We start from the raw sequence: 15,620 nt of genomic DNA, 5'->3' as shown, positions 1-15,620 counted from the left end.
AGGGGGTCGAGGTTGAATCTTCCAGCATGGCGAAACCTTCAATCCCAGGGCTCATGTGGTTGATTAATTGTTTACATAGAATTCTGTATATCATAGCTGGCCCAGTCTCGATTCAGCTTTGCACGTTAGGAAGAATCTGCACTGGTGCAAGACACAGAAATTTCCAAGTCATCGTCATCATCAAAGCAACACATCGATGAACTTTCTCATGGAAGAATGTTGTTGCCTTCCTCCAACACAGGCTAAACAACTACACAGTTTCTGGTAAGGTGAAATGAAGCTGTCCTGATGGTTCAAAGAAGACATCATAAGCCAGTTCTTCACGGCTGTTTCCTTTGTTAGTCACCAGTTAATAAAACCATCACACAGACTGACTGCTCCACACTTAGATGACTTGCTCAGAGAAGAATGACAAACGAGAAGTAGAATCTAAACCATCAACCATAAAGCTTCCAGTCCATCTAACTGGTAAAAAGGACATGTACAGATGTTAAAACGAAAATAATGTTATTTTTATTTTTGTAATAATTTCCAATGAGATCATTTTGAACAGTTAGGACAAAACAAAACAGCATATTAGAAGTATGCATAGCATATACACTTGTTCTCAAAAATAAGACAAATACACATCTGGGTACTTTTACATTTTGTAAGAAATATTAATGAATACCCAATTCAAAAAGAGAAATTTGGAAATTACATTTCTGTAGATCGTCTTCCCCATTTTATTACTTTATTATTTTTTTATTATTCATTCTCAGCTAACTGGAAGAAGAACAACCATTTGGAATTTAATTTGCTTTAACGTGGTATAGTCATCAATGGATGTGATGTACTTTCACAACGCACCTTGACACAACCGCTCTCCCTTTTATATTTTTTCCCACTACCTTAAAGCAATTGCAATGTTGCCTGGAGAGCGTTTACATTTATTTATTAACACTAACATACAAAGTCACTTACTGGTGAAAATGTTGCACATATTTTCATATCTCTATAAAATGAGAATTATTACCTTAACTCACTCAGCGTTTCACCCAGTGATGAGGACCAATCCAGTAACTTAATAGGGCAGTGTTTAAAACTTCGGCCACAAGACAGCCATGCAGTCTCATCCAAGATGGAAGCCTCACATGAAATCATTCACATTTCCAATCCTGTCTTAGAACACTGTGTGCATCTCCAAAGTAAAAGCAAATTCTGTCACATTTTATGATTTCAATGACCTAAAGCACATAATTTCTGAAAAAATTCCCATGGGGAGCATTCATTTTTTTTTAAATATATAATATAAAATAGAAAACACCCACACATATTCAACACATAGAGACACTTCACCAAAAACAAGATCCCCATTTTGTGCAAAGAATATCAAAGAAATGACATTAATACTGCATTATTGGATAACACACACATACATATACATATATATATATATATTACATCTAGTCAAAAATGTTTTGTGATGTGATAGCTGTTAGGATCTGGGTTGAGCTGAGCAGTCTGTGCAATGTTTTCTCTTGATGTGTAGGGCATTTGTTTGCATTTACTTTAATCTTAGCAATTAAAACATCTCCAATGATGTCATTGTGTGTTGTTAATTGCTAAGATGATTGCAGCATAACACACAATGACATCATTGGAGATGCTATCAAATGCAGGCTCTGATCACACTGTGACGTGAGGTATGATGTTCTGCTTGAAAAGCAGGGAGCAAGGAAGGAATACTTGTACGATTTTTGCATGAGCAAAGTGTCACCACTCAACTAGGACAAAAAAATATAGAAATATATAAATAAACAAAAAATATATAAATAAACAAAAAAAAAGTTGCTGGGGTTTTGGAAGCAGTAGGGGCAGAACAAATTAGCCAAATCCTGTAGGTGTTACGGCACCAGGGATCTTCTTGAAGTCCTGACCTCTTTGAGTCTGAGTTGTGATATAAAAGACCAGATCCCCCTATGTGGAGACTTTGTGCTGATGACATTGTGTTGTGTAGCACAAGGATGTGGAGATGAAGTTGGAAGAATGGTGAAGGGCTTTAGTAGATAGAGAAGTGAAGATAAATAGAAGGAAGACAGAATACGTGAGGTTTAATGATGATTATTATCCAAAAAAGTTGGTTTGAAGGGTAAGCTACTAAAAAGAGTGGATAAATTTAAATATCTCGGATCAGTGGTAACCCAAGATGGAAAACTAGATACAGAAATAAACTCACAGAGTGCAGTATGGGTGGAAAAAGCTGGAAGAAGGTATCAGGAGTATTGTGTGATCAAAGAATTAAGGCAAATGTTAAAGGTGAGGTTTTTAAGACAGTGTAAGGGAGTACAGGAGAAGAAGTTAGATATGGCAGAAATAAGAATGTTGAGATGGATGTGTGGAGTTACAAGAAAAGGACAGAATAAGAAATGAAACAAAAAGAGGTACAGCAAAAGTGGGAAAGATATCTAAGAAAGTACAGGAAATAAGACTGAAGTGGTACGGACATGGGATGAGGAAGGACAATGAATATGTGGGCAAAAGAATGATGGGAATGGAAGTACAGACGAAGATAAAAGCAGCGGAGACCAAAATGGGTAAAGTAAAAGAAGATCTGAAGGAGAAGGGCCTGACTGAGGAAGAGATACAGGACTGAGCTGTGTGGAGAAGATTGATCAAGCAATTTGATCCCACACAGAAGTAGGAAAAGATGAAGAGAAAGAAGAAGATGTGGATGTTATGGTTGAACCTGTAAGATGTTATTTTGCTCTTCTGGTATTGTTTGGTCAGTGAAAATGCATCCTCCCCACAAACCAAATTCTAACAAAACAAACACAACAGAGCTGAAAAAAAGAAAAGTCTAAACACCCTTAAACATCATAAAGTAAACAGGAGCACAAAAACTGGAAGTGCTTGAAAAACACAACTGATCTCATAAAAGTAACAGGTTTTCGCTATCCAGAAAAACACAACTCACAATTTGGTAACATTTTATCATAACTGTCATTAATAACGTATTAACAAGCATTATGTACTGTTTCACAGACTATCAGTCCATTTTCACTCAAATAGTAATAAATGTTATTAAATGATAATTCGTACATTAGCTAAAATATTATGTGTTATAATAGAGCACTGGGCAGACTACTTCATGACATTTCAAAACAATACAAATAAGGTTTAAATGCACCAGTTTCTTTGTCGTAATTGTCTAGGGATTAGCTTGTTCATTCTTAAACCAACATATTTTTTTTGCCTATTTTCATCAAAAGTAATAGTATTTCATAGATTCATAAAATGTGATCTAACATTTATTATTAATTAATAAGTAGTACATGTTTTCTATTTTTGTATGCATGCGTTTGTGTGTCAGTATTAAACGTTAAATATTTTTAGGAAAAAAAAAACATTGAAGCATGTTTTTTTTAAATTGTACTTGCTGTTCCTTGCAACTTTGATATGTTGAAAAAATATTTAAGATTGAGGAAAAGTTGTAAAATACCATTGCTAAAAATATTTTCTTTTTGATAACACAGCAGTGTAATGTTTTATCATAAATCTGCTAATAAGACAAGAAACAAAATGTTTTGATTCCAACCGAGTTGTTCCTGTCATTAATTTCTGTTGCAAGGATGAAACTGAGCTGTTCAACAAACTACTCCTTACTTCACACCGCTTTCTTCAGCAGGCCACAGACCTGGTCATGTTGAAGTCCAGTGCCCATTAATGTATTAATTACCCATTTACACACCTTTATAATGCAAGAACAGTTGCAGCTTTAGATTAGGTACTGCAAAAATCTCCACAACTAATGAATATATGGTTTATAAACATGTGCAAACCTGTATAATGCATGAAGAGTTTCAACTTTAGATTGAGCACTGCAAAAATATTTACAACCGATGAATAAAAGCAAGTACGGAAGTTGGCAAAACTTCTTACGGTGTTACAAGCAGGCCAAAATATGAAATAACCAGTTCTATAGACTGAACAACTCATGAACAACACACTTGCATATAATAAATAAAACATGTGTAACTAACATTTAAAGATATTTGTCACTAATCAGCTATACATTAGTGAAAGCTGTCTCAGGTCAGGTCAGGTCAGGTTGGAGAGCATGCACTGCTACAGCGCGTTGCCGCACCCACAACACAACGAAACAGCTGAGGATTCTGGTTGGCAACCCCTCAGGCTAACAAGCGGTCCAATCTCACCCTCTATGTGCCGTAGCCAGGTGTTACGTGAGTGTCCCCTTGGTCTGGCCCAGCCATTCCGGTCCCCAACAGTGAGGACCCTGTGAGGCAGATCACTTTCTGGGAATGGCCATAGTGTCGTAACTGACGCACCCTCACAATGCAGGTAATGTGCCTCATTCGGGACTCCATGACCAACCACTCATTCGACATACAGTTAAACCAGCGGTACCCAAGGATTCTCCGAAGAGACACAGTACTGAAGGAGTCCGGTCTTCGTCTCAAGTCACTGGATATCTCGCAACCATATAGCAAGACAGGAAGAATTAGAACTCTAAAGACTTGGACCTTCATCCTTTTGCACAGATATCAGGAGCGCCACACAACCCTTTTCCGTGACCTAATAACCCCCCATGCTCTCCCAATCCATCTATTGACTTCATAGGAAGAGTCGCCAGACACATGAATGTCACTGCCGAGGTAAGTAAACCTCTCGACGAGGTCAACACTCTCTCCGCAAACAGACACACTGCTGATGGCCAAGAGGTCATTAAAGGCCTGGATCTTGGTTTTTTCAACATGAGTAATGTGCTGACAAAATGCCTTACTGGCCATTTGCTAAATAATTTGTAAATGTTTAAAAGCACATTACCTAATGTATGAATTATCATTTAATCACATCTACAACTATTTGAATGAACATGAACTTGTGATTTGTTAAACTTTACATAATGCTTGTTAATGCTTTATTAGTCAAAGTTATTATAAAGGGTTAACCAACATTTATTTTGAAATAAATATCAGAACAGACTACAAACAGCACACAAGTTTATTGAAAGGGCTATCAGATTACCATTTTTGGCAAATTTCAAAGCACAGATTAAAATCAAAGGAAAATTGACTTTTTTTTTGTGAGATTTTGTTTGTGTAGCTGTTTATAGTGTCTGACTGTGGTGTATTAATGACTTTAAGCCTGATTCTGCATCTGTTTTTATAAATTAGTTATTTGGGATTTGGGTTTGTAGGTGGATCTACTATTCAACTGCTTGTGTGTGTTTGACTGTAATCCATTTTCATTCATGAGAGTGTTTTCCGGATGTAATTTATTTAATGGTATTTTAGTAAAAAAAACTTGTGTTTGGGACGTTGTCAGAATGATGTGAATGGATAGTTTAATATTTGGATCATGTGACAGGTGTAACGGGAGATTATTTTCATGGTTGTCTTTTTGCTGTTGTTCAGCGTTGGTCACTATAAACATCTATTCTATCAGAAACTCTGTTATGAAAATATGAGATTAAATTTTTTTCTTGCCCATTACTACAAACTACATGGGGTAAATAACATATTAAAAAATATATCATTTTCGGGTGAAGTATTCCTTCAAAAGACATTTTCCAGGTACTCCAGGTTGGCCATTTGCCCCAAATATCTGAAATACTGAAGCAGATTTTTTTTACGGATGAATGACTTTCCTGACACCAGCCTTCTTCAGTCACCTTTTACATCATTTAAGAAGAATGAACCTACTGCAGGTAACAGGTATTACAAGAGGAAGAATAAAATATAGAAAATACTCAAATAATGTAAGAGAAAACATTGCACAAACCACTTCCAGGACCCCCAGACTGTAACAATAGCATTATTTAAAATTGCATCTTTAGTTTATCTTGCTTAAACACAACACTCCTGTACAGGTATTTCAAAATGCAGAGTTACACATATTTAGTTTTAAAGTAGTTAGGTGCATTCACAGAGTAAAATTAATGTTGTCCAAAACTAGTACATTAATTTTGCCAAAGCAACAGTAGCTTATTTCAATAATATCCATTTTCGTAAAATGATTAGTTATTTACAGGGCTATAAGGAGTCAAAATTGATTCTACTGGCATCAAACACAAGTCAGGAATGAACACAGGATAGAGCATGAGGATATTAAACAGCACATTATCTCATCCATTCATCATTCATCTGCTTCCTAAACTACTTTTCCCTTTAAAAATCTGTGCTGACCCGCAGCCTCCCCAAGAAGCAGGACACACTCACACACCCATAATTGTTTTTTTGTTTTTCTAACCTGATGGAGAATGGCAATAATATATGACAGCACCAGTGGCTGCGTGTAAATTTATTCTTGCTATGATGAGTTCAATGGCTCCTTTTCCATATGACATACACAAGACAAGCTCCTCTTCTATTTGTGCAGTCCAGAGCACCTAATTTTCTTACTTCCTTACAACTACATTGTATGCATTGTACTACAGGCTGAGTGCTCCCTCATTGTCAATAGCCTGCCCCTTATAACTCACGGTAAAATCAAACTGCTTTTATTGTGGCTGGTCATGGAGAGTATCTGGGGATTTTATAATATACAAATGATGGTCAACGGGCTGCAACGATCCACAACTTGCTAACATTACGTAAATGAAGACTACGACTGAACACCGTCTGGAAAAGCTTTGTAGTGTGATAAGGCCTTGGAGACATGGCTCTTTAAGGGTTCCAAAGGCTCAGAATTGCAGTGGTTAGTCTCCAAGGCATGGTCAGGAGGTGACTTGATTACAAGATTACAGGAATTAGAGAGGCAGAAAGTGAAAATGTGTTGAGGCGGTACTTTTTGGTTGGCATGTGGGGTAATCCCCCAAACACATGGTAGATGGATGGATTTTGAAATCTGTATATGGTGACTCGGAGAAGCTGTACAGTTTAATCTCTTTGTTGTTACTTTGTGCTTTGCGTGATCTCTCCATATGTTTTATTTAATAATAATGAGATTAATTTTAGGTAAATGCAGATGCCCAGGCATCACTATGTGTAGGTGTGTTACTAATACGACCTGCCCTGCTTACTGTATCTATTCACATTCCAGACCTTCCATTGCTAGCTTAACTTCAAAGTGTTAAGTTCTCACTGATTTGGGCCATAAGGCAGAAGCAAAAATAGGAAGCCATTCATCCTCCTTTCCCCTTAGTATCAACTCGCTTGAGCAAAGCTGTGATTTATCATGTCTATCACAGGATGTGCCTACTTATACCAGGGCAACATATGCTTCCTAAATGACTTGGCACTCGTGCTGTTGGATTTTTCAAGTGCTCAAATGAAAAAACCTTACATTAAAAACATGCAACCCCAACTGATGAGAGCCCACAGGTAACTTTCTTTCTGATTAAGTGTGAAAAATTCACATTACAGCTTGTATTCCATTTGGTTCCTCCTATTCACCACACCAAACCCTTCTGCTATAACCTTAACCTTTAAACCCATTGCACAAAACTTTTCTTTGCAACATCTTGAGAAATTATCCCATTTCTATGAACATGAAAATGCAAACAGATACTTTCCTCAAAATTTAGAAGAATTCACCACAGTCACTTCACTTGAACTGTTAGCCCTTAGACTGGCATTTTGGATTTCAAACAGGGCAGAGAGTTCTCGAGAAAAAGTTCACTTCCATCTCATTACAAAGAACAAACACCACACAGTGAAATATGGCTTAGCAGTTTTCTCCATGGTCGGTTCTTCTACGTCTCAGTCTGACGTCACCTGGCACCATCTTCCAAACCACAGTCACATGTGCACTCCTTGTTCCATTTCCACTTGCAGCATTTCTAAGCAGGCTGGTTCAAGACAAGACATCTGTTCCTCATTTTGTTTCCGACACCACACTATTCCACGTGTTTCAGTTCCCTTAAAGCTGCCTTTCTCTCTCACCATTATACCTCAAGTCGGAAGATACGCAATTCTTCAGATGCTGCTTTAGAACTTCAGAAATCTAAAAGCACAGAGGATGCCAGAAAAATGTCTTTGTTTTCTTACCTTCTTCAAATTTTTTTTTTTTAAAGATGTGTATTCATACAACTCCAGCAGAGTTAGACTTAATATAGATTAAGTACAATTAAAACAAACTTGCCGAAATGCCCAAGCCCACTCTCTCTGGCACGAGAAAATGTCAGTCCTTGAAGAAGGTAACAGATTCATCAGCAGAATCCAGTTCATCTTCATACAGGAAGCAATTTGATGATTTCACTCCAAAGGGAGCACAGCTGACTTTTCAAATCACAGATGTGCCAGCCCTAAATAAAATGATAAGGAAAGGATAAATTAAAGTCCAACAAAAGAAATGGGTCAGAATCATTTAATGTAGGATGGTTTCCATATTAACAAAGCAGGAATAACTTGGAAACAACATAAATACACGCATAGTGCCTTTAGAAAGTATTCAAGCCCCTTCACTTTTTTCACATTTGGCAATGGTGCAGCATTGTGCTTCAATCAATTGAATTCATTTGTTTCCCTCATCAAGTAACATTCAGTATACCAGAATGGAATTTTATTCAAAATAAAAAGGTGAAACATCACATTGAAACAAGTACTCAGACCCTGTGGTATGACACTTGAAATATGGACCATGGGGAACCCTTTCTATTGATCTGTCATTCAGATGTTTCTACACTATGTTTCGAGTCCACCTGTGGTCGGTTCTACTGATTTGTCATGATTAGGAAAGGCATGCACCTCTCCATAGAAAGTCCCACAGCTGAGCAAGGATAGCTGAGAAATGGGACATAGAATTAAGGAAGGATACAAAAACATCCCCGCAGCACAGTGACCTCCATAATTATTAAATGGAAGAAGTCTGGAACTATGACAACTCTCCCTTGAGTTGGCCACCAGGCCAAACCGAGCAATTGTGGGAAATCTGATCCAAGGATCTGATGGTCACTCTGGCTAAACTTCTGAAAATGTATGTAGAAATGGAAGAAACTTCCAGAAGAACAACTACCCCTTCAACACTGCACCTATCTGGGAATTATAAGTGGCCAGACAGAAGCCTCTCCGCAGTAAAACATATATGAAAGTCCACTTAGAAATTGCAAAAAGGCACCTAAAGGATTCTCAGACTGTGAGAAACAAGATTCTCTGGTCTGATGTAATCCTCATAACCCTGTAACCCTGGAATCAACCTAGTTGCTCTTCTCTGGACTTTTTCTAGCACTGCTATGTCCTTTTTGTAGGCAGGACACAAAAACTGCATCTGGTGCTTCAGATGAGGCCTCACCAGGGTGTTATAAAGCTTGAGCAGAACCTCCTTGGACTACTCCACACATCAGGGCTCTATATAACCTGACATTCTGTTAACCTTCATAATGGCTTCTGAACACTTAGAGTCTACTATGACACCTAAATCCTTCTTCCATCCAACTGGCCAGACCCAAACATGCTTAGCTTCAGGAGGATGACCTGTTCTGAAGTGCATATGGTATGGCTGCAGAAGGGGCATTTGTGATGATTGTTTGTTGTCTTATGTCTGTTGCCTTGATAATCTCTGCTGTCATTTCTCTGAAGTGAACTAAGTGAAGACTATCCAGCAACACTGGGTATAACACTAGAAGCAACTCTGGATGCAAACTCAGTCCACCTTAAGGTACACTCATTTACAGTTACAGTTGCTAATTATCATATCATGCATGGGCAAGGACAACTGAATATTTCAAACAATTACTTTTACAGATTTATTCATAGCAAAGAGCAGCCTACATGATGTTTTGGAATAGATATATTGTCCTAATCTACACACATTAGCACAACTACTTTCCAGTGTAATATTATTAGTTAACACCTACAGCATTTAAGAATGATATTGGAAGACATGGGAATAACATAACGTAACAAAAGATATTCTTATCCACTTTATCCAAACCTAACATGCATGCCTCTGAGACTGTGGGAGGAAAAACCAGATTACCTGGAGTAAAACCCATGCAGGAAAGTGGAAAACATGCAAACTTCAGACAGATTCCAATGAAGTGCGAAAATTGAACACTTCTATTGTGTCACCTGATATGGGGAAACAATCACATAAAACGTCTACGTAGAAACAAACAAAATGTGTACTCTTCAAACAGAACACTGGAGCAGTGAAGGCAAACATTGAAGCACCGTTTATGTAGTGCCAAAATGTTTAAGAGGCAAATGAAAAGGTCAGGAGAAAGAAACTAAAGTGTGCTGAAGTCGAACAATGGAGAGATCTGTCTTATCTTTTGTTTAACCACAGCACAAACCAAAACTGTAGTCAGAAAATACTGTACTGTTATTAAATTCTAGCCCTAACATGAAACCTTATACATTCAGAAAATTGGTTAGTAAAGATCAACACTTGGACGACGATTGCCTCCTGCTGCCGGTTTATAAACCGTCACGCTAATGACACAAGCCGACACGTCCCTTAGGGATATGCCCTTAAAAACCACATTACACACTACACCAAAGAAACCACAAAATGACAGCAAACAACTCCCCACATAAACATAAATAATATTCATAACAACCCAGCAATAATAACAAAATTAAACATATATTATGAATCAACATAATAAAGGATTGAGAAGACTGCCCAGAATAACATTGAGAAATATGTGTAATTATCTATATAAAAATACAAAAGAGCTTAATTATAACAGTTATGATTGTAGAAGAACTGTTCAAATGAACCAGGCAACTGCTTTTGCTCAGTTTTATATCTATTATTATTCTACAGAAGCACAGATTAAAAATGACTGTTTGGTGAAAATGTGAACAAATTAGAACTTCTCATTTGAAAAGAGAACTAAAATCACTGACTTCTCCAAAAAGAAGAGGAGCTTTAAATTATGTTTAATAATATCGGGTGCATTTAGTTTTCAATGTTGGTAAAACAAAGCAAATTCTTGTCATTTTTCCCCATTTATGAGGGGATATGAAGGAAAAATCTGCCATAACATTACACGATGTTGAGGACTCAAGTTGTTCATGTCAGCTATGAAAGCCATTTTTGTACAAAATGTAAGAGTGTGGGATAGCAAGGGAATGAGAGTACATAAGTGGCATCTTGCACGCAAGATTCATCTAAGACAGACAGATAACAGTCTTTTTCCTTCAAAGGGAGATGGGGCAGAATCAGTTTTTGGTTTTATGTGCTGCCATTATCAGTTTTGAAGTAGATAGTGCTGCTATTTCATCGACCCAGTGTCCCAGATATCACACATGCATGTCAGTGGATCAGTCTCCAGGCTTATCTGAGGTATTTACTTCCACCATGGGTTGAGTGGAGGTGTTGGTGCTAACTATGCCCTCTTCTGGTCTATCCGCAGTACATTTGACCCCTTCCAGTCCCCCAGTTATAAATCATAAGGCCACCAGAAGGAGGTGTCACTCCTTCTGAGCGCATCACAGGATGGAGCTTTCATCTGGTGACTGAAATTGGCCATTCAAAGCCTAATGGCAGCTTTTGATTTTTGGAAACATTTTGTTTCATTTTGCGTCACACAGTGTGTATTTTATTCATTTTATCTTTGAATTAAGCAGGGATGACTGGGTCGCTGCCCCAACATTTCTCTTTTGGACTTGCACTTCCTCAAAACGACCACACGGGTTGCTGTCTTTGTATAGTTTGCACCTTCTCCTTTTGCTTGTATGGGTTTTCCTTGTAAATTCCAAAATGAAATTAAGGTTACGTTAACTGGTGACTCTAAATTGGCCCTGAGTGATTCCGGTCTTTTAGTCAATGCTGCTGGGAAATGCTCTGGCCTCCTGTGATCCAGAACTGGATTAAATGGCGGTGTTTGAGAATATTATGTTATGATGTGATTATTTACTGTTTTACGGTGTCCACATGAGTAAATGTTTTGCTTAGGTGTTAGAACTCTTAAAGCTGCTTATTTATTTTGAAGTGTAGCTGGATTATTATCTTTAGATGACATTCTATTGTTGATATTTATGTCTTATTTGGTGTACCTTCCTCATGAGTTTTCTGTCCATATCTGAAATTGTGCCCATAAAGTAGACTGTTTACTTTTATTCTAATGCAGATTAATTTGTATAATTGTCTGAGGTTACAGACTAAGACATTTACCAATGTCTAGTAATTTATTTAACTGGTTCAAGTTCAAGTTCAAGTTCAAGTAGGCTTTATTGTCACTTCAACCATATACAGTTAGTACACAGTGAAACGAAACAACGTTCCTCCAGGACCAAGGTGCTACATGCAACATAAATTTACAACATAAATTAACAGAAAAACTAAACTAGCTAACTAAGAAATGTGCAAACAAAAGCAACAAAGTGACAGTGTGACAAAAACACAAACGTAACATAATAATAAGGTGTTGTGGTGATGAGTTGAGGTAGTGGAGAAACAGTAAACATTCCTTAGTGTAGCAGCAAAAATTAGGAAGTAAAGAAGTTAGTGCAAAAAGTAGTCCAGTAATGGATATTGTGCAAAAAAAGCATTGACAGGTTGGTGTGTACGATAGTTTGGTAGTGTAGGTCAGTGTGTTTGCGCTTGTGTTGATTAGTCAGTCCAATCTCAATGTTTTGAGGTAGTTGAGTTAAGCTAAGTGATAATGTTTGTGTGTGTGTGTGTGTGCATGCGTGTGTGTGTGTTTATCAGTCCAGTCCCTTTTTGTTGAGGAGACGGATGGCTTGTGGAAAAAAGCTGTTGCACAGTCTGGATGTGTGTGCCCGAATGCTTCGGTACCTTTTTCCAGATGGCAGGAGGGTAAAGTGTGTGTGAGAGGGATGTGTCCGATCAGCCACAATGCTGGTGGCTTTGCGGATGCAGCGTGTGGTGTAGATGTCTTCAATAGAGGGGAGAGAGACCCCGATGATCTTCTCTGCTGTCCTCACTATCCGCTGTAGGGTCTTACGGTCCGATATGGCACAATTCCCAAACCAGACAGTGATGCAGCCGCTCAGGATGCTCTCGATAGTTCCTCTATAGAAGGTGGTCAGGATCGGTGGTGGGAGCTGGGCCTTTCTCAGTCTTCTCAGAAAGAAGAGACGCTGTTGGGCTTTCTTGTGTAGGGAGCTGGTGTTGAGGGACCAGCTGAGGTCCTTCTCCAGGTGGACGCCCAGGAATTTGGTGCTGTCGACGATCTCCACAGAGGAGCCGTTGATGCTCAGCGGAGAATGGTCGCCTCGTGTCCTCCTAAAGTCAACAATCATCTCCTTTGTCTTGTCAACATTCAGAGAGAGGTTGTTGTCTTTACACCAGTCCGTTAGCCCCTGCACTTCCTCTCTGTACGCTGACTCGTCGTTCTTGCTAATGAGACCCACCACGGTCGTGTCATCAGCGAACTTAATGATGTGATTTGAACTGTGTGTTGCTACACAGTCGTGAGTCAGCAGTGTGAACAGCAGGGGACTGAGCACACAGCCTTGTGGGGCACCTGTGCTCAGTGTGGTGGTGCTGGAGGTGCAGTTCCCGATCCGTACTGACTGAGGCCTTCCGGTCAGAAAGTCCAGGACCCAGTTGCAGAGGGAGGTGTTCAGGCCCAACAGGCTCAGCTTCCCGATCAGTTGTTGGGGGATGATCGTGTTGAATGCTGAGCTGAAATCTATGTACAGCATTCGAACGTATGTGTCCTTCTTGTCCAAGTGTGTGAGGGCAAGATGGAGTGCAGTGGAGATGGCGTCGTCCGTTGAGCGGTTAGGATGGTACGCAAATTGCAGTGGGTCCAGTGAGGGGGGCAGCAGGGTCTTGATGTGTCTCATGACGAGCCGCTCGAAGCACTTCATGATGGTGGGTGTAAGTGCAACAGGACGGTAGTCATTGAGACAGGACACAGAAGACTTCTTGGGCACGGGTACGATGGTGGTGGCCTTGAAGCACGTGGGAACGACGGCGCTGCTCAGAGAGATGTTGAAGATGTCGGTAAGAACATCTGCCAGCTGTTCTGCACATTCTCTGAGCACTCTGCCTGGGATGTTGTCTGGTCCAGCAGCTTTACGTGGGTTGACTCTGCGTAGAGTTTTCCTCACATCCGCTGTAGTGAGACACAGCACCTGGTCGTTCAGAGGAGGGGTGGTCTTCCTCGCCGCCACGTCGTTCTGCCTGTCGAACCGAGCGTAGAAGTTGTTCAGCGCATCTGGGAGGGAGCCGTCACCGTCACAGGCAGGTGATGTCGTCCTGTAGTGTGTGATGGCTTGTAAGCCCTGCCACATGCGCCGTGTGTCGCCGCTGTCTATGAAGTGATTGTGGATTCTCTGGGCGTGTGCGCGCTTCGCCTCTCTGATGGCCCGAGGTAATTTGTAGTTGGCCCTATATGGATGTATGTGTGAGTGGGCCTGGTGATGGATGTGGGGTCTATCCAGGGCTGTTCAATTCCTTGAGCTTACTGATCCATGACTGGGTGCCCTTTGCAAGTGTGAACTGCAAAAAGCAGGTTTGAGAATGTTATATCATGGCTCTCCTTCATTCTGTATAAAGCAGTCCATGGTTGTGAAGAAAGATTCTTTCATTTTTCCACTTTCTAAACAGTGTGCATGGGAGGGCAGGTGGACTCTGAAACAAAACTACACACAAAACAGAAACCAATACACGGATGGGACACCAGTTCATAGCACTGCACACTTACTTGTACTGGGCCAGTTTGGAGGGGTGGATGTTGGGGAAAGGCAAGGTACTAAGAAAAAAAAACTAACACATAAATGGGAAGAAAGGGAGTCCACTTAAAATGAAATTTTAAGCCAAGCCATGAGATAGTAGCAATAATCACAGGGTCATCATGTGATTAAAGATGAAACAGCAATTGGCCACAATGTCAAAAATATAGTAAATTGGGCATTGAGATGATGGTGGCATGACAGCACAGTGGGTAGTGCTTCTGCCTCAAGAATCCAGTATTCTGGGTTCAAATATCACCACTCCTTGTTGTTGTCTGTGGGACGTATTTATCTTCTCTACGCAGAAGTCGCACACTTGGTTGACCTCCAAATTTACCATGACGGAATGTGTAAGAGTGAGCAATATGAAGGACTAGACCTGCCGTGTGGTCAACATTTCTCAAACAGATGCCACCCACCCCCTCATTACTCTGAATTGGGTTAAGCAGATTTGAATATGTTATGTTAGGTTATGTAATACTGAGAAATACAGCAACAACTGTACAGAAAATTTTCCATTTAAACTTGCAAAAAACAAGTACTTACTGTTTATTTCTATGTCTGATTCCAAGAACTGCCAATATAAGTGTTACTATTATTATTATGGAAACAGAAACAGTAGCAATGATAGTCATCTTCTTCTTTTCTTCCATCAGCTTTTTAGGATATGCTTAAATTAAAAAACAAGATTAATAAAATTATTAGTTGCTATGTATGCATCCCATACCACAGTAGTTACAGCATAATACATAATGTCTTTCAAAAGTACTCAGACCCTTGACCAATTCTCTAATTTTACTAAACACGTTTTACAGTGTTATTTGGTTCACTCTGCTAAGTTTATTTGAAAGTGATGAAATTGAAAATTTGTGGGATGACACACTATATAATACATTTTGGACTTCAGTGGTTTGAAATAAAAATATGACAGAGAACACAATTTCAGTGTAGGAGTTAAAATTCAATATAATGAACCAATTGGTCAAGGCAAGGTAACACATTGTTTATGACATATTAGAAATT

At 39.2% G+C, this 15,620-nt stretch overlaps 1 protein-coding gene across 1 annotated transcript in view; it reads right to left on the bottom strand.

Annotated features, from left to right (window-relative positions):
- Nucleotides 1–490: 490 nt before the first annotated feature.
- Nucleotides 491–15,620, bottom strand: part of LOC114650955 (ICOS ligand-like) — a 41,354-nt gene continuing 26,224 nt past the window's right edge. The window contains exons 5-6 of the mRNA XM_028800911.2: nt 15,144–15,267; nt 491–8,248 (exon numbers count right to left, since the gene is read on the bottom strand). Coding sequence (XP_028656744.1) covers nt 8,227–8,248; nt 15,144–15,267 — 146 coding nt within the window. The 3' untranslated portion in view covers nt 491–8,226. The remainder of the gene's footprint in view (nt 8,249–15,143; nt 15,268–15,620) is intronic.

Source organism: Erpetoichthys calabaricus, chromosome 4 (genome assembly GCF_900747795.2).
Source record: "Erpetoichthys calabaricus chromosome 4, fErpCal1.3, whole genome shotgun sequence".
Lineage (NCBI taxonomy): Eukaryota > Metazoa > Chordata > Cladistia > Polypteriformes > Polypteridae > Erpetoichthys > Erpetoichthys calabaricus.
The sequence above is the reverse complement of the archived record's forward strand: the minus strand, read 5'-3'. Positions and strand labels throughout refer to the sequence as shown.